Source organism: Fringilla coelebs, assembly GCF_963513975.1.
Source record: "Fringilla coelebs genome assembly, chromosome: 28".
In the NCBI taxonomy this organism is placed as follows: Eukaryota; Metazoa; Chordata; class Aves; order Passeriformes; family Fringillidae; genus Fringilla; species Fringilla coelebs.
In genome coordinates, this window is record NC_140054.1 from 3,166,419 (window position 1) to 3,189,768 (window position 23,350).

Here is a 23,350-nt window from a genome sequence, read left to right on the forward strand (position 1 = left end):
CGCCCTCCCCGCTCCCATCAGCCCCCGCGGCGGGCGCGGCGCTCCCGGCGTGCCGCGCGCGGCCGGAAGCGGAAGCGGGGTCGCGGCGATCATGGTGCCGCTGGGGCGGGGAAGGAGCCGCCGCCGGCACCCGGTGAGCGAGCGGGGGGGGGAACGGGACGGGGGAACGGAGGGAGGACGGGCTGGGCTGAGTCGAGCCGTGCCGGAGCAGTGCGGCTCGCGCAGGCACCGGGAGTGGCTGTTCGCCGGGTGGCGGTAGCGCCGCGCTCGGGGCGGGACCGCGGCGCTCGGCCCGGCCCGGCCCCGCCGCCACCGGCCGCGCTGGGGCTGTGCCTGCGAGCGGAACGGGGAACGGGGCCCGGGCCGGCCGAGCCGCCTGACCCCCCCTCCGCCCGTCGTTGTGTTGCAGATGAGCCGTTCCGGCCGGAGCTCCCGGTAGCGCGGTGAGAGGCGCGGAGCCATGGGCGAGAACAGCCCCGAGGGCAACGCCATCTACTATGAAGCGGAGGAAGACGACTTAGCCCAAGATGAAAATATGATGAGGTTTGCCGACAAAAACGGGCTGGTGTCCTCCTCGTCCGGGACGGTGTATGACAGGACAACTGTGCTCATCGAGCAGGACCACAGCGTGCTGGAGGATGAGGAGGATGAAGGACAGTGTGGTGACCACTTGCCTTTTTTACCCGAGGGTCATGAAGAAGGATTTCATTTAATAGCAGATCATGAAGGGATGTCGCAGGGTTACGTGCAACACATTATTTCTCCAGATCAGATTCATCTAACAATAAATCCTGGTTCAACTCCCATGCCGAGGAACATCGAAGGAGCAACTCTCACTCTGCAGTCTGAGTGCCCAGAAACCAAGCGTAAGGAAGTGAGTAGCTAAACGTGATTCTGGGCTTTGTGCACCTTAAAGGCTTTGAAAATGGGCTGTTTTTCAGGAGAGGGGCAGCAGTTTTGCTGCCTTTTCATGAGAAGGGCAGTGGTTTTGCTTGTTTTTGAGGGATTTTGTGTAAATCTGCTCTGGTTGTCATCCCGAGCTTTGCAGTGTGCTGGGCAGAGCCGTGTCCCAGCAGAGCTGCCAGGGCCATCCCTCTGCCCTCTGCCACCACCTGGTGCCCTAGGAACCTGCCAGAAGGCACGTGGTGACACTGGATGGCAGGAGGGTGTGGCACTGGCACACCTTTGTGTCGGTGATGTGTGTCATTTTAGCGATCTCCAGGTTTTCCTCTGCTCTGGTCATTGTTTTGTGAGTTCAGAGGCAGCTGAAGCAGCCTGAGCTGTTACTCTGGGGTTGGGCACATTCTCAAGAAAGGCACATTCAGGTCACCCAGGCCATTGCTGGGAGCTGGACTACCAAATGTGAGATGCCAAATTTTAAGTTATTTGTAGTTTTATTGTGTCACAGGGAGACTGTGAGAAGGAGATGGAAGCTTTAAGCTGCCATCTGATGTGTTTTGTAAGCTCAGGCTAGGCTGCATGGTTAAAATGGAGTTTGCTTTTAATTCTGTTTCCCTAATGAATTCTACCTGGATGCACAGTGGGGAGGGCTTGTCCTGGGACTCTTTTTGGAAGTTGGCTGTGACACCAGCTCAGGGATGACTTAGTGCTCCTTCTGTGGCCTGCCTGAGTTGTGTGAGGGGTGGTGAGTGCAGGTGGCAGTGCCAGTGGCACAGACTGTGACACTCAGCACAGAGCTGTCACCATCAGGCTGAGAGCTGGGAAATGGGGCTGGGGAGGGCTGTCAGCTCTGCAGCTGGGGAGTCTCTTCTGGGCTGAGGTGTGTTCAGTGAGCCTGTTTGAGTCTCCTGCTGTCAGTTACTCACCTTAGCAGCTGCTGAAGTATTTCACTTTTTCTCCTCTTTGTGGGACCCTGAGCTGCTCCCAGAGCAGGGGGTGGGAGCTAAACAGGGTCAGTGGCTGCATGTGCAATTAAACTGACTGCATTTTTTCCCCTTTGCTTTTTAAAGAAGGCTTGTAGGATGTGAAATTTCCTAGTGAAAGGCTTTATATGAATTTATTTTCCATTTCTGGAGTTGATTTTCCAGAACAGAGGGCAGTGATACCATAATGTGAAAGCAGTGGCACTGAGCCCTGAGCACGTGTGAAAGGTCTTTTTGGCTGCTGTTTCAAAGGTCTGATAAGTTGTCTGGAGGTGAGGAAAGGAAAGTTCTAAAGGTCCCAAACATCTGAGTCATCTCTGAAAATCAACAGCTCTGTTCTTTACTACTTGCAAAATGTCTGCAAGAGTTTTAACACTTGAGATAATTGTTTTAAAGTCTTAGATTTTCGGGTCAGCCTTAGACATTTATGAAGCTGAAAAGGGATTTTGCACTTTAGTACCTTTGACTTTTTTTTTATTCTGTTGTACATCTGGCTGTAATTGTGTTGGCAAGAACAAACATGATTACAGTTTCTTATTTCAAACCCAGTTATTTGTTCAGCAGTGACACAGAAAATGTAGCCATGTGGGGGGAGCGTGGTAAGCTCAGGAAGAGTTAAAGGCAAACAGAGCAGTTACTGTAGACTTTGAACCAGGGTGTGAGGCTCTGCTTTCTCCAGCTCTGTTGGCTATTGCACAACGAGTTTTCTGAGGTAAATGCTGGATCTTGTCTCTTCAGCAGCACCTCACTGTCCCTGGCCAAAAGCCACAGCCTTTGGCCTCAGAGTCCCTGGGCCCTGTCCTGCCTGCCCAGGGCTTGGCCTCTGCTGCCTTGTTTGTTTTCTGTTGTGCCCTGGTGCTGGGGCAGCCTGGAGCTCTTGCTGCTGTCTCTGTGAGGATTTCAGATTAATCTCTGATGGTTCTGTGTGTATGAACAGTGTGCAGTGTTGATGTGCTGATGTGAAAAGAGAATTAAATGCTGCGGTGCTTCACAGAAAGGTTTGTTTTGCTCAGAAGGTGGTGGTGATATTGCTGCTGCCTGTGGTGTGCTTGGAAGGATTTGTGAAATAAAGATTTGGCCTTTGAGGGAGGGAGCACTGCAAGGCCATTGTCAGAGTTCAGGCTGTTAAACTGATACTGCCACCTTCCCTTGCACATGGGCAGTGACAGCTGGGAACCAAACAGCTTAATCTGTAATTAATACCATCCTTTTTCTTCTAGACCTAAATGTAAACACTTGGAAAGCTTAACAGAACCCTCCCTTGATTTTCAGGTAGTTCCTGCCTGTGTCAGATCCCTTGTGTACCATGGGAAATGTTGTGTAAAGTGTTAATTTCCAGCTGCCTTAAAGCTGTAACAAGGAACATTTACTTCAGCACTGATCCACAAATTGTACTGGATCTGGTGATGCTGGGGGAGGATGATGCACCCTCTTCATGTAGTAAAATGTGTTTTTTGTGTTGGTTTGTTACTGCTCTGTGCTCCCATGTTGTGGCTGCCTCAGCACAGCCAGATTTCCTAACTGCACTGTAACCATGCTGCAGTTCTTGGGTGTTCAGTGGTAATAAATGCCCAAGGATTTCTGCCTGATTTGAACTATAAATTAAGGGCAGATTGCTTAGAGTGAAATTACTGTTTCCTTCTCTGGGAATGCTGAGTGACCAGTTGAAAATGTGAAGGGGTGAATTCCTTGCTTCCCCTGGCAGTCAGGAACTCAGCCTAACACACACACCTAACAGAGACTGGGCACCACAAAATGTTTCCTCTTCCTCCTTGCCCAGCTTTCTCTACTGAGCATGACATCACATGGTCTGGGGTATCCCTGCTCAGTCAGGGTCATCTGTCCTGGCTGTGTCCCCTCCCCACTCCCTGTGTACCCCCAGCCCCTTGCTGGTGGGGCAGAATGAGAAGCACTAAAATATTCCATCTCTGTATCATCAGCCCTGTGTTGAGCACAAATCCAGAACGTGCTCTATACAAGTGAAAAAAATGAACTCTATCAAGCTAAACCCAGCCTAACATGATGGTATTTCTGTGCCCTGTGTAAAGGGCTCTTGTGTGTCTCACAGGAGGGCTTAGCATTTTCCAAATGGGGGGGTTTTACTGAGGCAAAGTGAAGGTGAATGCCAGCCTGTTGTGGGAGCAACAAGAGACCATGGAGTGAGATACACAAAAGATCACTCAGCTTTCTAGAATTTTCCTAAATGAGTCCTGCTGGCAGTTTTGTCCCCTAAAAAACATGTTTGAAATTAGCAAGAAGCTATTTCTGTTTTGTTATGGAGACCTGTCTAGAACTTGATTTATAGCTGGTGTGACTTGCCAAATCCTCTCTTGGGCTCCTCAATCACTCTGAGGTGTTGAGGTTTCTGAACTTTAACAGTCAAATGAAAGCCATCAGTCTGGTAATTAATGGTGGAGGATAACTTTATTCAGGCAGATCAGGGTGTATTCCTTCTGCTTCACAAGAGAGGATGAGATTTCATGAGGTGTCACCACTTGCACAAGCTTCTAAATGACCCCTTGTGCCTGTACCAAATGGAGTTCCATGAGGATCCTGGGGATCTTGATGGCTTACTGAGAAATCTGTGACAGCTGTATTTGGGTGTCCTTGTGACCTGATGTGATCATCACTCTTCAGGCACTGCCTGTGTCAGTAGCCACAGAGGGAAAGAACAAGGCTCACTGAAGGCTGTTTTGGGATAGGGTGAAGTAAGGAATGGACTGGTGGTTAGACCATGGGAGGTGGTAAAAACTGTTTTGCTCAAGGTGTTGATGGGAATTCAGCACACAGGGCAGTGTGTTTGAGCATTGTGACAGTGCATTTTCCTTTGTCTCTCTGCTCCACAAATAAGTAGCTCTGCAGGAAGCACTGGACTAAAATACAGGTGCTACACTTGTGGGTAGTGGACAGGTGTGATGACTCCTCTGTGTTCTTTCCAACTGTTTTATCAGATTTTTGGCTAGAAAAAATTTGGATTATGTATTTCCTTTTTTCCCTTCTGTTGGATTCCTGTTCTGCAAGCCCAGCTGCTTCCCCACGTGCCACTCCTTCCTCTCAGAGCACGGCAGAAATATTCTTGTCAGAGAATTAAGTGGCAATAAGTTCTTTGGTGGGGCTTTGGGGTCAAAATCTGTTGTCTGACTGCATCAAAGGACTACATCCATATCTGGATTCCAGAAATTATTAAAAGCTATTAATCCTGCAGCATTTTGTCCTTCAGGTGAAGCGCTACCAGTGCACCTTTGAGGGCTGTCCCCGCACCTACAGCACCGCTGGCAACCTGCGCACGCACCAGAAGACGCACCGGGGGGAGTACACCTTCGTCTGCAACCAGGAGGGCTGTGGCAAGGCCTTCCTCACCTCCTACAGCCTCAAAATCCACGTCAGGGTGCACACCAAGGAGAAACCCTTCGAGTGTGACGTGCAGGGCTGTGAGAAGGCATTCAACACACTGTACAGGTGAGCTGGTGTTCAGCACTGTGCAGGTGAGAGGATGTTCAGCACTGTGCAGGTGAGGGGATGTTCAGTGCTGTACAGGTGAGGAGGTGTTCAGCACTGTACAGGTGAGCTGGTGTTCAGCACTGTGCAGGTGAGGGGGTGTTCAGCACTGTGCAGGTGAGGGGGTGTTCAGCACTGTGCAGGTGAGCTGGTGTTCAGCACTGTACAGGTGAGCTGATGTTCAGCACTGTGCAGGTGAGGGGGTGTTCAGCACTGTGCAGGTGAGGAGGTGTTCAGCACACTGTACAGGTGAGCTGGTGTTCAGCACTGTACAGGTGAGCTGGTGTTCAGCACTGTGCAGGTGAGGGGGTGTTCAGCACTGTGCAGGTGAGAAGGTGTTTATCACACTGTGCAGGTGAGGGGGTGTTCAATACTGCAGGTGAGCTGGTGTTTATCACACTGTACAGGTGAGAGGGTGTTCAGCACTGTGCAGGTGAGGAGGTGTACAGCACTGTACAGGTGAGAAGGTGTTTATCACACTGTGCAGGTGAGAGGGTGTTCAACACACTGTACAGGTGAGCTGGTGTTCAACCCTGCAGGTAGAAAGGCTCTGGTGAATTTTCTTGTAGGTGTGGCTGTTGCTGTTCTGCAGGTTCCATCTACTTTGTGTTTATGTTTGAATACAATTGTTTTGTCTCTTCCATGTACAGGTACAAATATAAACCCCTCAAGTGTGGCAATGCTGTCCAAAGGGTAGGATGACACAACTGTGGTGTCTTCTTTATATTCCAGTAGCATTGAATGTGGTGGAGGAGCACAAGTGTCTCTCAGCCTTGTTGGAGGGCTTTGGAACTGGTAGCAGGCACTTCCATGAGCTCAGTACCTTCTGCTCAGGATATCTTCAGCCTTTGATCCTGTCCTGCACATTTGAAAGAATGGCTTGCTTGCCTCAGGCCAAGTCTGTCTTATCCTACCAGTCCTAAGAGGGATTTTTTTTGGATGTGTTTTTTAGGTTGAAAGCACATCAAAGGCTTCACACAGGGAAAACATTTAACTGTGAATCAGAAGGCTGCAGCAAATACTTCACAACGCACAGTGACCTGAGGAAGCACATCAGAACACACACAGGAGAAAAGCCATTTCGGTGAGTTGCTGGCTGCTGTGCTGCCTCCTGTGGCTCAGGTAATGAGGCACCTGTGCCCAAAAGCAGCTGTTACTGCTCTCAAGGGAATGGTGATCTCCTGAGAAATAAGTGAAGGTGGCTGGCTGGCATTAGAGCCTTTTTGTTCTCTCCTTTTTGTTCTGAGCTCCCCAGCTGCCTTTAACAGTGGGTGCAGTGATTGTTCTAAAAGGCAAGAATGGTTAAGGTAGTTTTTTAAACATAAACCTATGCCATGATGAGCATCTTTTAAAACACATTGCTGCTCTCTGCTGGGATGCAATGTGTATTCCATGGAGGAGACACCCCAAATACTGCCTTCATGCTTGGATTTTAAAGTCCTGCTCAGAGCCCTGCTATGATGTGTGTAGCTGCTGGGAGCTCACAGAGCTTAGCTTTGGGCCTGCTTTTTAGAGTCCTGGGACTATTATTGCAAAGCATGATTTAAAGTTGTAGCTAATGCATTGAAGGGGGCTGATGCTGACTCTCTTGTGATTCAGGTGTGAGCATGATGGCTGTGGGAAGGCTTTTGCTGCAAGCCACCACCTCAAAACTCATGTTAGAACACATACTGGTAAGTTCTATGTTTGAGGGTTTTTTGTTTTTCTAATTTTCTTTAATTTAGCTTAGTAAGTTTATACTAACTCTCAGAATCCTAATAGGAATTTATAGTTACATATAATATGGGAGTGACACCAAGCTGAGTGGCTCAGGTGACACCTGTAGGGGAGGGGATGGCATCCAGAGAGACCTTTGCAGGCTGGAGGAGTGTGCCCATGTGAACCTCATGTGTTAAAAAAGGCCAAGTGCAAACTCCTGCACCAGGCCAATCCAAATTTTCCATTTATGCAGTTATGTTTATGCTTGACAGGTCTTGAATTCAATGAACATGTTTTCACAAAGGTCCCAGTAATAATGCATAAGAATTAAATATTGTGTTGTGTGTCAGTTCCCATGGTGAGATGGAAGCACTCACCTGCAGGACTCCCAGGAATACTGAATGTGTGAAGGGGCAGAAAATATCTTGTTTGTATGAAATACTGCTCTGCCAGGTGCTTTAAAAGTGTGTGTCTGATAGGAAGTTTTTAAATCTGTTAAATGTGTTCTGTGCTGCCTCTAGGGGAGAAACCCTTCTTCTGTCCCAGCAATGGTTGTGAGAAGACTTTCAGCACTCAGTACAGTCTCAAGAGTCACATGAAAGGCCATGAGAAGGGACATACCTATAATGCACTTCCCAATAACAATGTGTCTGAGGTTAGTAGCACTTCTGCTTAATGCTTCTGTGTTAGATATAAACCATACCTTGGGGAAGAAATCATCTGGTCTGCACCTTGTTCTTAAGGTGTAACATTTAAGACTGGGGTTTTCAAATACTAACTGGGAAGGTGTATTTTTTTATTTCTAAAAGTTGATTTGTTCCTATGCTGATTTAAAATTCTGGGTTATATGGCCTTTTGGAAGTTCTTTGATGGAGATGTTAAGAATCCTTGATAGCTGCTAAATATCCTTTGCTTAAAAATCTTGTTCCTTTGATTTTAGGGCTGAGATCTGGGTCCCATATAAGCAGAGTATGGACTCTCAAAAGTAATTTAAAACATTTCTGATATTATTCTTTTCATACATAATTCAAATTGTTTTTCTTTTTTCACAGGATACAAGTCACTCACTTTGTCTGAGTGATTTAAGCCTCATATCAACAGATTCAGAATTGAGGGAGAACTCTAATCCAGTGAGTTACTGTCCTGGGATTGCCTCATCCTCATTGGAGTTTTGGTTTTGTCCTCCAAAATGTGTTGTGCTTGTTTCAGCTCGCTGTAGGAAGCTCTGCATCTGACTTTACCATGACAGTGTTCTTGCTTCTTGATAAGTCTTGACTGAGCTTGGATTTTACATAGAGGAAAATGAGATGCTGAGGATGCTGTGTTGTTCTTTGTGCTGTGCTGTGGGAGCAGGGTGCAGCTCCTGTGTGTATTCTGCTCCTGTGGATGACTAGAATTGCATAGTCCAGAATACAAAATGGAGCTGGCTCCAGAAAAGGTTCTGCAAGCAGCCAGTTAATGTCTGTTTCTGATGGAGTACTGCAAAAAATAAGGGTTAAACAAAGAATGGATGCAGAGGAATATATTTTACTTTTGAGGAAGTTGCTTATTTTTGTAGGGGTTGCTTATTATATTATACTTATATTTGTAGGGGTTGGTAAATTTGATTACAGGTAATAAAAACTAGGTATAAATTTGCAGCATGTAAGCAATAGGTGTTGCCATTCCTGAGGGTGCCTGGTTCTTGGGAGGAGTGTTTCTGACATGCACACACTGCTTGACTGGGGTTTGTGGAGACCTGAGATACAACATTGTCTGACGTCTTTCTCTTTGTTTTCTGTTTGTCAGACACATGGACAGGACCTCAGCACAATCTCACCAGCAAGCATCTTTGAGTCTATGTTTCAGAGCCCAGACCACACTGCAAATCAGGATGACTCTCAGCAGACAGGTACCAGTTGTATCTGCACTGCTGTCAAAGAGAACTTTTTGGCAGTTCTGCATGCATGTACTGAATTCAGCATTTCAGACTGAAGCTTAATGCCCAACATAATTCTAAGAAGCAAAAAGAACTTTAACTTCAGGGTTGCAATTCATTGGTGTTGGGGTGCATGGTGTGCACAGAGTGTGTGACACTCAGTGATGGGGAGGTGACCCAGAGCACTGTCCTGCAGTACTGGCACTGGAGCTCTCAAGCAGTCCATGTCATCCTGTTTTCTTGAAGTTGCTGCACAACTGATAAAAGGCTTATCAGAGAGAGCTGATGAGCCTGATCAGGCTCAGTGTTACCAACTTCCTAAATTTGCAGCTACTTTTAGATTTCACTGTCTAGGGTTGTTTTTAAGCTCTCCTCTGAAGTCAGGAACGTGGCAGTGCTTTACTTGGCAAAAATCCATCAGCTAGCCGATAAGTTCATTAAAAAATCACTTCATTCAGACCTAATGAGAACAGATGTATTTATATTTTTTCTGTTTCTCTTCCAGCAGCCTCCTTGATTGAAGGGTTTAACGGCGACGCAGACTCGGTGGCTGCGGTCCCGCCCCCCGCAGCAGACGCAGCCTCCTTGTCCCTCCCTCTGGTCCTGCAGCTCGGCCTCCCCGAGCCGGCGCAGGCAGCGCTGCAAGCCTCGGCAGCGCCTGCTGCTCCCTCCTCCATCGCACCCAGCTCACAGCCAGCTGCGTTTGGGAATCCTGCAACTGTTTTACAATCCCCAGAAGTGCCTGTTCCTCACAGCACACCGTTTGCAGCCAGTCACCAAGACTTCCTGCAGCACAGCCAGCCTCCGCCGCAGCCCATTGTTCAGGGACTGTCAGTGGTTGCTGGGGCTCCTGCCCCGACCGCCCCGAGTGCCACTGAGCCCCTGCCAGCTGTAGTTCAGACTGTGCCTGTTGGTGCAAACCCTGTCTTGACCAGTAACCCCACTATAACCATTACTCCTTCTCCAAGCACCACCATTCTGCAGCCCAGCATTGTCATGGGAGAGCAGAACTTACAATGGATCTTAAATGGTGCCACTGGTTCCCCACAAAGCCAAGAACAAATGGTCAGTACATCCAGCAGGGCTTTGGAGCCCTTGCTTTTGAAAAGGGAGGGGGTAAAACCTGTAAGATAAACCCCAGGATGCAGTGTGGTATAATGCCTGTGATGTTAATGTGTGTGCATATCACCAGGGCAGCCCCTGGAATAGACAGGGAAATAATTAGAGCACAGAGAAACCCAGGGTGCAGAAAGATCTTTTTTTTTCTTCTTTCCTCTCATGGGGATTTCTGCCAGCAGGTGTCAGTGTGTTTATCCAGGACAGGCATCACCAGTCCTGAGGATATACATGGGCCTTAATATATTGATATTAATGCATAGGAGCACAAAAGACTCTGTGAAGGTTGTGTTTGGGCATTTTGTAATCTCTGTCTCTGCCTAATTTTGACTGTTAATGAAATGAGTTTTTCTGAAAAGAGAATGTTTGTGGTTTTCCAGTTAAATCTGGATAGATGAAACTTCAGGAGTTTTTGACAACATTGATGCCACTTTAGGCTCTCAGCTGTAGGTGGACACGAGTGAGTGGCTGCAGGGAGCACACACAGCAGTGTTTAAGAATTCAGTCACTGAATTGTCAAAACCCACGAGCTGAGTTTGCCAGCAAATAATGCAGGGGATGTTATGCCCAATCTTTAGGACCACTGAAATAATAGTTTGAGCTCAGTTTTTGTGCGTGTCTCTTTGGATTATGTATATAGCTGTTTAGAGTTTGAGCAACAGAAATTTAATTCGAGTCAATTCACACTTTTTTCTTGTTTGTTTCTTTGTTTTCTTTAAAGCCACAAGTTCCAAAAGTAGTAGAAAAGGTGTTTTTTACCACTGCATTACCAGTAGCTGGTAACACAGGTAAGCGTGACACGGAACTAATTGATTGAACAAAGCTGATTTCTCTCTCCCTGCTGTGAAATTATGTCATTTCATTGTGTTTTTTCTTTGTTTCACCTTCAGGAAACCCTGTTCAGCAGATTGGTCTCAGCGTTCCTGTTATCATTATCAAGCAGGAGGAGGCCTGCCAGTGCCAGTGTGCCTGCCGAGACTCTGCCAAGGACAAAGCCACCTCCACCGTGAAGAAGGAATGTTCCTCACCTGATTCAAAAGCTTTGGAGCAGCCAGCTTCCCAGCTGCAGCCTCAGACCTTTCCTTCCTCCTCTGCTCCTCCTCCTTGTGGGCAGAGCAGTCAGATAGTTAACCCTTCAGACTCCCAGACTGAAACATTAAGTGCCATGGATGTATCGGACTTCCTGTCCCTCCAAAGCCCTGAAACCCCGTCTAATATAATTCCAATTGAAGCACTACTGCAGGGTGAGGAAGAAATTGGTTTGAATAGCAACTTCTCTAAGTGAAGATGTTCCAGATTTTCCTTTGCACCTGGAGGGTAAAACCCTTCTCCTTAGAAGCAGAAACTGAAGGATCGATTCTTATTCCTTCCTCTTTGGAAGTTTTGTGGCTTATTTCTGCTTCACGGATGTCATCTTAGTCACGTCCCAGGTACATCCACCTTTGAGATTCTATCTAAAAAAAGAAAAGGTAAAAAAAAAAAGAAAAAAAAAAAAGAAATAGCTAAGTTATATATGAACTGTTTTGGCTGCACTGTCTGTCACTTTTGCTTGTCATATGTGAACACAGAAGTTAAGGTTACTCGTGTGCAAAAAGATTTTTAAAAGGAAAAGGGGGGTTACTTTGTCTCCAATTGCACATCACTTACTTTTGGGATTAAGGTACTGGCAGCAAGTGGGTCTTTGTTACAACTTCTTGGGTCTCTAATCTTTTCCTGTCTCTCATGTCTCTACTAACCATGCACTAAAGGGGAGCCCAGGAAAGGAGGCTGTGGGGGAGGAAATGGCATAGCTGGGGGAGAGGATTTATCTGCAGTGTGATTGGAATGCCATGGTCACATACCTGATGAGGAGCTGGTCCTGGTTTTGCTGTGTACTGCTGCTCTTACTAAAGCCTCCAGGAGCTTTGGGGGAGTTTATTTCAGAACAGATCTGTTCATTTAATTCCACTAGGACTCAAGTGTGTTGCAGACACTGTGTCACAACATGGAAGCACAGTCGGAGCCGCTGCTGGCTCTGGCTCCAGAGTTTGTTTTCTTGGCCTCTCCAAAGGGTGCAGGGAGTGCCAGGTGTGGTCAGGTTGGTGCCTGCTGCTCTTTTGATTTCTTAGGCTCTGTTCAGCAACAAGTCATCACCCTAACCCTGGGACTGTTGAATCAGGAGCACGGTGCCTTTGCTGGTTACTCTCATCTTTTGTGAAGAACGACCCTTAAGAAAATTTTGAGAAAGATTCAACATAAATTCAGTTGGAATTCAGTGAGTCTGTCCTTCAGTTGTTCATACATGCTTCTTTTTTTTCCAGTGAGCTATATAATTTCTGCCTGACTCTGCCTCCAGCCTGCTGCAATGCCAGCTTTTTGTGCACGGGGCTATTTCTTGACTAAAAGATGTTACTCAACAGAATAGTTTTTCATATCAAACTGAGAGTCTATATTCTAACCTACTCAGGGTAAATCAAATCCAAACCCCCCCTTCCACCAAAAAGCCTGTAATGTTGCAATAAATGCAGTCTCATTCTAAATGGTTTATTTATGCTGCATTATTTTAAAATATGTAATTTTATAGTTTTTATCCATCTTTCTGGCTTTGGCTGTCAGTTTTCTTGTGTTAAAAGAAAGAATATTAAATAGTCTTTATTCAGTTTACAGTGTTGTCATTAGTGAGATACAAAGATAATTGAAGCCAATTAGTGGGGAGTGTCCCTGCACTCAATTTAGGAATACAAACTGTAGTGGATAGAGATCTTTGACTCTTTGTGTTTGATCAGAGCTGCTCTCTGTACCTCTGGGGAGGGGAGAACCCTGGTGTGATATCAGCAGGTGTTTCATCCTCCTGTGACATGCTCAGTGCAGCCTGACCAGCGCTGAGCCTGGCTTCAGCCACCCCTTGTGACAATGCACTGCCCAGGCAGGGGTGGAAAGGGCCTGAGGGGAGCTGGCCCTCCCCTCCTGCACAGCTTCTGGTGAGGTGCAGAAGGGAAGGAGCCACGTCCTGTGAGGGTGTGCCAGGAGCACTCGGTGCCTGGGACACGCCGTGTGTCTGTGCACAGAGCATCCCTGCAGAGCAGCTGCAGGGATGAACTTGAGGGCATCACACATGCTGCTGCTGTTCCCTCTGGGTGTGTTGTGCAGCAACAAGGTTTGGCATCCACCAAACAGGTTAACAAAGCATTTCTTGTTTTGTTACTGTCATGGCAATCCTTGGAGGGCAGCAAGGTGGTGGCTCCTTTGCTTTTCTCCTACAGCTTCGTTTTGTGCTGCAGTTGAGTTGCACGGCAACAAGAACTGCTTTGAACACAAAAAACATAGTCCCAAGCCTGCATGGCTGGGACTGTCCTCACAGAGGAGTCTCCTGCCAGCTGCTCTGCCTAGAGCTCCCCTTGGGAGGGGACTGAGTGCTGCCTGGGGGTCCCTCTGGTGCCTCTCACTGTGGCCTCAGGCATTTTCTTTGGCCAGGTGCAGCTGTGGTGTTTGAGGGTGAGTGGGTGTGGATGTGTGCCTGATGCAGGAGTGTGAAGATTCCCCAGGAGTTGTGGGGGTTACCTCTGATGGGGGACAAGGGTCCCAGATGTGGCCTGCACTGTGACAGCTGGGCAGTTTAGCTTCTGAGCCTTCACAGCCTTCAGGGAGGCTTTTTTACTTTTGCTACTTGTGAATTAGTCAACCTAAAACGTGCTCCTGGTTGGACCAGAGAGCATCTTCAGAAACTCTTTTGTGACTGAAATGAGTAGAAGAAACTACCAAAGTCTCTAAACTGGGATGCTCAGCGTGAAGCTGCAGTGATGGGCACTAGTGCCCAGGGTCAGTCTGTGCTGTTCTCTTCACAGCTGCTGGGGTTTTTTTGTTGTGTTCCAGGAAAAGCACTATGTCCTGCTGTTTCTTTGGTGCATTGGGTTTGCCATTTCCCTCTTATACATGCATCAGGCAGGCTGCAATTCAGGTGGAACTGGTTAGAGCTTGTACTGAGGCAGGAGCATGTGATTCTGTGAGCACACTGTGCATCCACTGTGTTTTACAGGTGTGTGCTTTTGTTGTTTATTGTCCATCTGCTTTCCAGAGTGTTTGTGCTGCCTGTGTCTGAGATGTTTTCACATTTGCATCATCCCCAGTGGTGTGTGATCAGACTGTGCCATGCTGGGATGGAAGGAGATCCAAGGGCAGCTGCAGCAAAGCCCTGAGATCCTGCAAGGCCAGAGATTTTCCTGTCCTCTCCTTGCTGCCCCAGCATTTAGCATATTCACTACTACATGGTTAATGAAAGGGAGAGTTTCTGCCCTGAATTCCCAGAAAAGGGTTAACGTGCTGGAGTCTCTGGGAGCAGCATGCCTGCCTCTGCAAAGTCTGCATGAACCCCTTTAATTATCAGTCAGAGAGCAAAAGTGCACTGCTCTGGGTCACCTCTTGTGTGCTAGTGGGGGTTTATTTGGTCACTCATAGTTTCTAGATGGGTGTAGAAGTTTGAATATGCAGAGAGGGCCAAGTTACTGACTTTGATAGCTTTGGTCACCAAGCAAGGACCCAAACAAGCAGACTTGGCGTGCAGCTGAAGGTTGGAGAAATTGCTTTTTGTGCTTGTAGGTGGGGGGTGGGGGGTTGGGGTGGAAAATCAGCACTGATTGAATGCTGGTACTGAATTACATGGAACAAAGTACGAGTTGGACACTTGTGTAATGCTGAGTGTCCCCAGGAAGACAAGTTTGCAGAACCTCATACTGGTATCTAAAATGCACTTTAGGTTATTTTATCTTTAACCCAATTGCTGCAATTTCTTTTGTATATACTTTCACAAAGTTTATTTTTGCTCTGAGTAAAAGTTAACAGGGGTGTGCAAAGATGAGCACTTAACTTGGTGCAATACCTGTAGCTAAAGATCCTTGTGCCGCGTGGTCTGTGTGTCTGTCTGACAGAACAGGTGTGGTGGGTGCTGTGCTGCCCTTCCCCCGTGCCCCAGACAAATTATGCATCGTTAGCAAACGTCCAATCTATGCAAATAACCCTCTGAGAGCACTGTGCTTCAGCAGCCTTTTCTCTCACGCTTTCTGGGGGCTGCTTGTCACTCCTGTTGGACATGCCGTGTCCCCTGACGTGTGTCCTTCTTCCCCTGTCCTCCTTCTGTCACCCACGTGGGAACACAAGTGACAAGCTGCTTTCAAACAGGCATGTTGCACCTTTGAAATTTGTCTTCAAGATGGTTTCTGATGTCCTGTTACTGCCTTATTTCTCGGGGGTGGCGTGGCTGTAGCCATCCACCTTGTCCTTGATCTGCAGCGAGGCTGTGAGCTGTTTACAGCGCTCCTGCTCCCAGATAAACTGGGCTCTTGGCATGGAGCTGAGCCCAGCTGTGTCCTTGGAGTGATGGGAGATGAGCAGCTGCTGCTGGGTTGTTCTGAGGCGAGGCAGCCGGGTCAGTGGGGCAGAGCAGGGGAGCTCTGGTGTCACAAAATCACTTCCAGCACTGGCTGGGGGACAGCAGGCAGGGCTCAGAGCCTCGCGCTGCCTCGGGTCCTCCCCACGGAACCAGACCAGGGTGGCGTCTCCGCGAAATGATTTGAGATCTGTGGGTGGAAAGGTCTTGGCAGGAGTTACCTGAGCTAGCTGGGCAGAAGTGTTGGAGTCAGTTTGGACTGTAAGGCAAAAAAGAAGAGCATGTCTTTAATAAACCCTATGGATTTCTGACTGCAGAGTTTTTAATTGTATACTATTTTTTCCGTAACATATTTTGGAAGCAATGTCAAGTTTTTATAAATGTTACCTGTAGTCAATTCTCATGGACAGGGCTGAACTTTTAACTTTTTTGTGTCTTGTCTCGATATCTATCACATGTTCTAGAAGTTGGATTCTGTGTCTGCACTGAGAAATGCAAATTAAACTGGATATTTATGTAGTAGTGTACATAGTCTAAGTGTGTGTTTTTGGAACTAGGTGAAACCCCACACCATGCTGCAGTGGTGTGCAAGCTGGCCAAAATTTGGTTCATTATGCAGTGTACACTTTCTCAAATAAATGCAGTTTCTACTTTTTCTTAAAGAAAGATTTTTTTTCACATGACCTTTTCCAGCAGACTCGAGAGTGTGTTTGCAGTGCTGTAGTTGCAGTCGCTGGTGTTCCTGGTTTGTGACTCTCCTGTCCTCCTGCTGCTCGGGCTGACCCTGCTCTCTTTTGCCTCACCCAGCCCAAACCCCAGCCTGGCTCCACACCGGGGGCAGCTCCAGCTGAGCTGTTGGGGCTGGGGGGGCTGCACTGCCTGGGGCTTTGGAGACAGCTGAACTAAACCCCAGTTTCTCAAGATTGTGTGTGTGGTAATAAAGGAATTTATTTAACTCTGAAACATGGGAACAAATGTGCTTACATTGAGCAATGTGAAGATGTTAGTTACAGGTACAGTACTTCCAAAGGAAGAGCATCTCCAAAACCCAAAAGAGTAAATATGAATTTGTATTTTTTGAAGAATGTGAAATAATGGTGTTTGCTTAATTGCTCATTTTGTATGAAGTTAATATTGTACTTTGAAATATCTGCAAAGAAGTGGAAATTAACCTTTTTGGAATTGAAAGCAATATTAATACTAATGGAATCCTAATTAAATGCTTATTTAAACATTGTGTTATAATAGTTTTTCCTGAGAGTATTCTGCGGGAGAGGAGTGTGGAATCGGACTTCCAACCCTGAAAGGCAGCGTTTGCCTTTTCACCCTCCTCCCTCTCCCAGCAGTGGCCCAGCTTGGCCGCTCAGGCGGGAGTTGAAACCCAGAGCCGGGGCCTCTCCCATCGCAGCCCTCCCTCCATCCCCGTGCTGCAGCTGGCTCCTGCTCGGGGCTCTGAGCTTCTCTGCCTGCGGGCCGGGCTCGCCAGGGGCAGAGCAGGGGCAGAGCAGGGGCCCTGAACAGCGCAGGGTCCGTGCCGATCTCCCCGGGTCCGTGCCGAGCTCCGCAGCACCGGCTCGGGCTGGCCCCGCTCCCCGAGCGGCCAGGGAAGAACCGGCCCTGGGGACACACGGCCGCTGGGGCTGTGCCTCCTCCTCAGGAGCACTCGGGTGTGGGGAGGTACAGACCGAGCCCGTCTCGCTTTATTCTGAAGTGTAAATTTATTGCGATAAGGCACGAGCGCGGCGACACCGAGCGAGCCCCAGGGCCACGGCGGGGCAGCGCGGCTGTCACCGCTCCCTGCGCTCCCCCAGCACCGCCCGGGCGTTCCCGGAGCCCCAGATCCCTCGGTCCCTTCGGGGCTCCTCAGGGCCCCGCGCCGCCCGCCGGGCCGGGGCTCAGCGCCGCCCGCAGCGCCGCCATCTCCGCCCGCAGCTCCTCGCAGGCGGCGATGCGGGACCGCAGCTGCCGCTGCCGGAGCTCCAGCAGCTCCCGCAGCCTCCGCAGGCCGTCCGGAACCTGCGGGGACACGGCGGGGACAGCGCTCACCCCCGGAGACCCTGGACTCTCCCCTTCCCTCCGTTCCCCCTCTGTCCCCCCGTCCCCTCCCCTCACCCCCCGATCTCCCCGTCCGCTCCCGTTCCCTCCGTTCTCCCCGTGTCCCCCCGATGCCCCTGGCCGCCCCGATCCCCCCGTGTCCCCCCGTCCCCTCCGCACCCTCCGCTCTCCCGCCGGCTCCGTCCGGTCCGTGCGCGGCTCCGGCGCGCCCCCGGTCGCCATGGGAACGGCGCTGGCGGCCCCGCCCCGCCCGTGCCGTCACTGCCCCGCGCCGGAAGTGCCGCCGCATGGCGCGGGCGGCGCGGCTGCTGGCGCTGGCGGCGGAGCGAGCGGCGGGGCCGGGGCTGGGCCCGGGGCCGGGCTGTGCCCGCCTGGTGCTGCTGCCGCCCGCCCGCGGGGCCCGGCCCGGCCCTCAGGATGCGTGCGGGGAACCAGCGGAGGGCGGAGGCCGGGCCGCACCGGAGGGCGGAGGCCGCGGCCGGTGGCGGCGGGAGCGGGGCCGCCCCGCTGACTGGAGCGAGGCGGTGGCGGCCGCGGCCGGTGCCCTGCAGGCGGGCGGGCTGGTGGCCGTGCCCACGGACACGGTGTACGGCGTGGCCTGCCTGGCCCAGGACTCGGCCGCCGTGCGCAGCATCTACAGCCTGAAGGGGCGGAACGGCGCCAAGCCGCTCGCCATCTGCCTCGGCGACGTGGAGCGGCTCTACCGGTGCGCGGAGATCCCGGAGCCCCGGAACGGAACGCATGGCAGACGTGCCGGGGCTGCCCCGGTGCCCTGGGCCGCGCCCTGTGCCGCCCTGATGCGCTGTGTCTGCCCCCGCAGGTACTGCCGCGTCAATGTTCCCGACGAGCTGCTGCGGGACCTGCTCCCGGGACCGGTGACCCTGGTGCTGGAGCGTTCGGAAGAGCTGAATAAGGACCTGAATCCCTTCACATCGGTGGGTCACGGCTGCAGGACTGGGGGGCGGGGGCTGGGTTTGTGCTGCTGCTGTAACTTTGGTCCTTAGCTGTAGGGGGATAGAAGATAAGAAAATAAAGATGGTGTAGAAAGTGATCTTACCCCTAAGGAGTTGCTAATTATCAAAGGTTAGGAACAGGCCTGACTTTAACAGGCTCAGCTGTAACAGTGAGAAGAAGAATGCTATAAAAGAGTGGGGTGGCTGGGGGAGAAGGGAACTGGATGGCTTTGGCTGCTTTGTGAAGGGGAAAGAGTCAGTGCTCTGAGAGCTGCCCACGAGAAACACCCAGAAGGTGTGGAACATTTACAATAAGGAGACAACAGCGTGGAGCCCTGCAATAAGATGACAACACTTAGCTGTCCCCAGAAGTGCTCCCTGTGTTGTCCTGCTCCCTGGCACTGACCTGGACATGGCATAAACCAGGGTTAGAGCCTGACTTAAGTCTTGTGTTACCGCAGATCCAGTAGATGTAGATCAGTCAGTTATCCAGAGTTTCAGCTCTAAGCCAGGAGAGCTTCCTTAGGCAATTACAGCCAGTTTCTGTGTGTCACTCTCTGCTGTCCCTCCCTGCAGCTGGTTGGTGTCCGCATTCCAGACCATCCCTTCATGAGAGACCTGGCACGAGCCTGCCCGGGCCCGCTGGCCCTGACCAGCGCCAACATCAGCTCCCAGGGCAGCACCCTGACCGTGCTGGTGAGGCTCCTTCCCCCCTCTGGCACGTCCCTGAGTCTGGCAGAGCCCCAGGCTCTCTCAGCTGAGCTTTAGCAATAAACCAAGGCTTGCTCTGCTGCTGTATTTTATTTTATTGAAATGGTACAAAGCTCTGTCAGGACTTTTACCCTCTGCTCTCTGCAGGAATTCCAGGAGTTGTGGCCTCAGCTGTCCTTGGTCGTTGATGGAGGCCCCATAGGAGACATCCAGAGCCCAGAGTGTCGCTTGGGGTCAACTGTGGTGGACTTGTCTGTGTCAGGGAAATTCTCCATCATCCGGCCTGGCTGGTGAGTGTGGCTGGGGCTGTTCCTTTGCTTTAAACAACACAAAGCTTTTGGGCAGGGGTGGGGCATGCTAATGCATGCTTTCTTGGCTTTGTTTCACTTACCACAGCAGTTCCAGCTTCCCATTAATATTAACCTAATTATGGGCACAGAGGGATCCTCAGGAGCTCTCAAATTCCCCTTTCTCACAGGCTCTGTGTGAAGCTCCTGCAGTTCGTGCTCTCCTTGGCTCTAAGTGCAATCCTTGCTGATTGCTCTTCCCCAGAAAATGCAGTTTTAGTGCTCCAAACCCTTTGTTCTCATGGCTCTGTTTCTCCCTGCAGTGCACTGACGCCCACAGTTGAAATCCTGAAGAAGAAGTATGGCTTGGTACCAGGATCTTCCTAACCCTTGGGCCTGGGAGCTGCTGGAGCTGGGCACTGTGTGCCTGTGCACTCAGGAGTGGGTGATCATGGCCTTGTTTAATAAGGTCGATGGGTTATGTCAAGGTAAATTAAATAAATATTAAAAAAGAAAGGCTGGAAAACCCTTTTGGACCTTTTTGTGCTGCTGTGCTGTTCCCAAATGTCTGTTCTGTTATCCTGGTCAGGCTTTGTGGGTACAGTGATCATGAAAGTTCAGCTGTTGTTAGGGTGGTGTGGGGAAGGCCCTGTGTGCCCCAGAGCTCATCCTGTGCCATCTGCACTGGAAGGAAAGCAGACCTGGAGTGGAGGGGTTTGGGGCTCTGAGGGTGTTGGAGCTGTGCTCTTCTCTGTTCTAAATGTGATCAAAACCTCATCCTGAGATTAAACTGTCGGTGCTTCTGAAAATTCAGTGTTCAGATACCCCAGGCTGGAGCTGCTCAGAACAGCCTGCTTCCTCTTCATGCAGAGAATGCAATCGGCTCTTGGTGTGATGATCTTCCTTTGGTTAAATGTTGGACTCTCTCTTGGTTTTGCTCTGAAATGCTGCTAAGCTGAAGTAAACAGGGAATGGGTGAAAGTGTCCACTGATACTGATCATTGCTTGACAAGTGAAGTGAGAAAGGGGAGGTGTGGGGTGTGGGGCCAGGATCCTGTCCCTGGGGGTGTGTGTGGGGTGCCAGGGCATCCCCTGCACCCAGCCCTTGCACTGTCTGCACTGGGATGGTTTTTCCCAGTGTCTTGAGGGCCATGGAGGAGTTTTGTGTTGTTGCTGCTCACAAGCAGCTGTCTCAGGCACTGCTGATGGATTGCAGTGCACACACAGCTGACCCCAGAGTCAGCACTGCCTGCCTGGAGCTTCTGCTGTAAATTCCCAAAGCACCAGGCTGGGGGAGCTACTGTCAATTGCAGAGTGGGTCTGTGATCTCTGCTCTTACCTTGCCTTTTCCGGGCAAGTATCCTGGGGGATGGAGGGGCTGAGGGAAATCAGAGAGGGAAATCCTTCCTTTAGCCTGCACAGGAGCCCTTGTCCTGCCTGCCTGTCCCAGGGTTGGCAGGCGCTGCTCTGAGCAGGGGGTCTGGTGTAGTGGAGGGGGCAGTGTGGGGGTCAGTGGGTCTGGGCAGGTGCCTCCTCATCCCCCAGCTCACAGCAGAGCCAGAACTGCTGCCCTGGGGCTGTTTGGGGGCTGGCTGTAAGCTCCCAGCACAGTGAGCAATTTCCCTGCTGGATTTGCACAGTGGGAACCCCTGCCTTTTTCCTCAGCTCATCAGCTATTCATTCATCCTTGCTGGGCTCATCCATCACTCTCCCCTGCCATCCACTTTCCAAAGGTTTCCTGTTTTCCCAGGGATGCATTTCCCTGCTCAGACAAGCTGCTCTTCCACCATGGTGAGCCATGGTCACCATGCAGCTCAGGGGCCTCCAGGAGCTGCTTCCCTGGCTCTGGGGGCTCTGCTGTGCTGCAGCAGCTCCTCCTCCTCCTCCCCCTGGGAACCCTGGCACAGGCAGGAGGAGCTGAGCCAGGAAGGGCTCCTCTCCCACACTGTGTGGGGAGTGATGCTCCCCAGGTGAGGAAGAGCTGCCCTGCCTGACTGGGACTTCCTCTGGTGGCAGCTCTGGGGTGCCCAGAGCCTCATCCTGGCCACAGCCTGCAGTGGCATTTGTGGGCAGAGAGCTGGGGAAACGTGTCACCATCTCAGCAGCTCGTGTCCCTGCTGCCAGTGCTCAGTGTCCCTGCCAGTGACAGCTTTATCTGTACCAGCAGCAGCAAGGGATGAGCCATGCATCAGGGAGGGTGAAAGGGCCAGTGCTGTCATTCCCTTGCAGAAACTTTATTTTTCCTATGTTTTATATTGCCTTGCAGAAGCTTTATTTGTACCAGCAGCAGCAAGAGGATGAGCCATGCATCAGGCAGGGTGAAAGGGCCAGTGCTGTCAGTGCCTTGCAGAAACTGCAGGCACTATAAATTCCCTCTTTCCTCTGGCTGTCTGTGGAGCACTGTGCTGTCAGCACGATGTGCTTGGCACCAGCTGAGGTGACAAACCTGTGTGTCAGGGTCAGGGCACTGTCAGCACCTCTGGAATGGGCCAGCACAGAGCAAACCCAGGATTTGTTGCTTGTTCAAGTGTCCTTGGTACTTCTCTGCTGCTGCACTGAGTGACTGTGGTGTGCTGGGAGCAGGGGACGTGGTGCTGGGACCTGTGGTGTCACCAGGACACTGTGACCTGTCTGGGGACACAGTGGAAATACACCCCAGCCCAGCTGGGACAGGGGGACCAGACTCAGCTGCTGCTGGAGTGGGGAGACACCTCTGGAAATATGCTGGGCAGGACAGAAACACCTTCATCAACCTTCACAGACCAGGGTGACCCTTGTGCTTGCAGCCCTTGTGGAAATCACATTGCTGTGAGCGCTCAGAGCAGGGGATCCATGGTTTGCATTTTAATTAGCAAACAGAAATGCAGCTGAAGGACCTCACCAGCAGAGCCAGTTCAAACTCATGGGGCAAACAAGCAGCACCAGGCCAGGCTGCCTGGCCAGGGCTGGTGCTGGAGGTGGAGCTGCTTGGTGTCTGCCCCTTTCCAGCCCTGTTGGAGCTGGTGGGAATGTTTGCTGGCAGCTTTAGTTTTGGAGAAATCCAGCAAAGTTTGCCAGTTTCTAGCTTGACACCATACAGTCTGCCAGGGCAAGTGGCTGCAAACTGAGGCCATTTTCCAAGGGAAAAAGAAGTGATTTCCCCAGGGTCTGGGGATCAGCACAGAGGTGCCCTTTGGGGCTCTAAGCTCTTGCAGGGTCCTAGCTGCTGGCAGCTTTAGTGTTAGAGAAATCCAGCAAAGCTTGCCAATTTCTAGCTTGGCACTGCCCTGTCAGCCAGGGTGAGGCTGCAAACTGAGACCATTTTCCATGGAAAAAAGAAGTGATTTCCCCAGGGTCTGGGGATCAGATTAAAGCTGGCCTTTGGGGCTCTAAGGACTTGCAGGCTCCTAGCTGCTGACAGCTTTAGTTCTGGAGAAATTCAGCAAAGTTTGCAAAGTTCTTGCATGGTCTGCATGTGTGAGTGGCTACAAACAGAGGCCATTTTCCATGGGAAAAAGAAGTCATTTCCCCAGGGATCAGATTAAGGTGGCCTTTGGGGCTCTAAGGAGGCTCCTAGTTGCTGGCAGCTTTATTTCTGGAGAAATCCAGCAAATCTCTGAGGCATCCAAGAGCCCTAAGCAGGGAGAGGTTTTCCTCCATCACTGCAAACACAGATCTGTGATGCTGCTGCCACTGCCCTCCTTCTGCTTCCCAACACAATGAAAACCAGACTCATGCTAATTAAGCTGCAAACACAAAATTGCAATTTGCTGCTGATTAAGTCTTTCAAACAATATTTATGTTAATCTTCTTCTGGTTTGTTTTCTTGTAATGCCTTGACTAGGAAATAGTCCACTGCCTGGGGAGATGCTTCCAGATGAAGGCCAGCC

General features: G+C 50.5%; 2 protein-coding genes across 3 annotated transcripts; both read left to right on the top strand.

The window, feature by feature from the left end:
* The first annotated feature begins 63 nt into the window (after positions 1-63).
* MTF1 (metal regulatory transcription factor 1) lies at positions 64-14,685 on the top strand. 2 transcript variants are annotated; one of them, XM_084222818.1, is made up of 11 exons: positions 64-133; positions 410-874; positions 5,104-5,342; positions 6,334-6,465; positions 6,981-7,054; positions 7,601-7,734; positions 8,132-8,209; positions 8,868-8,970; positions 9,503-10,062; positions 10,835-10,901; positions 11,004-14,685. In XM_084222818.1, exons 2-11 carry the CDS (start codon positions 461-463, stop codon positions 11,396-11,398), a joined length of 2,196 nt encoding a protein of 731 aa, XP_084078944.1. In that variant the 5' UTR covers positions 64-133; positions 410-460; the 3' UTR covers positions 11,399-14,685. The 2 variants fall into 2 exon arrangements, with proteins under 2 accessions (XP_084078944.1, XP_084078945.1); XM_084222819.1 differs by having other exon boundaries at positions 9,506-10,062.
* A 3,132-nt stretch (positions 14,686-17,817) lies between these two features.
* Positions 17,818-19,997, top strand: YRDC (yrdC N6-threonylcarbamoyltransferase domain containing; the record flags this gene model as incomplete). The annotated part of the gene is made up of 5 exons (XM_084222540.1): positions 17,818-18,236; positions 18,351-18,465; positions 19,060-19,179; positions 19,342-19,484; positions 19,805-19,997. 5 exons carry the CDS (start codon positions 17,818-17,820, stop codon positions 19,866-19,868), a joined length of 861 nt encoding a protein of 286 aa, XP_084078666.1. The 3' UTR covers positions 19,869-19,997.
* Positions 19,998-23,350: the final 3,353 nt, after the last annotated feature.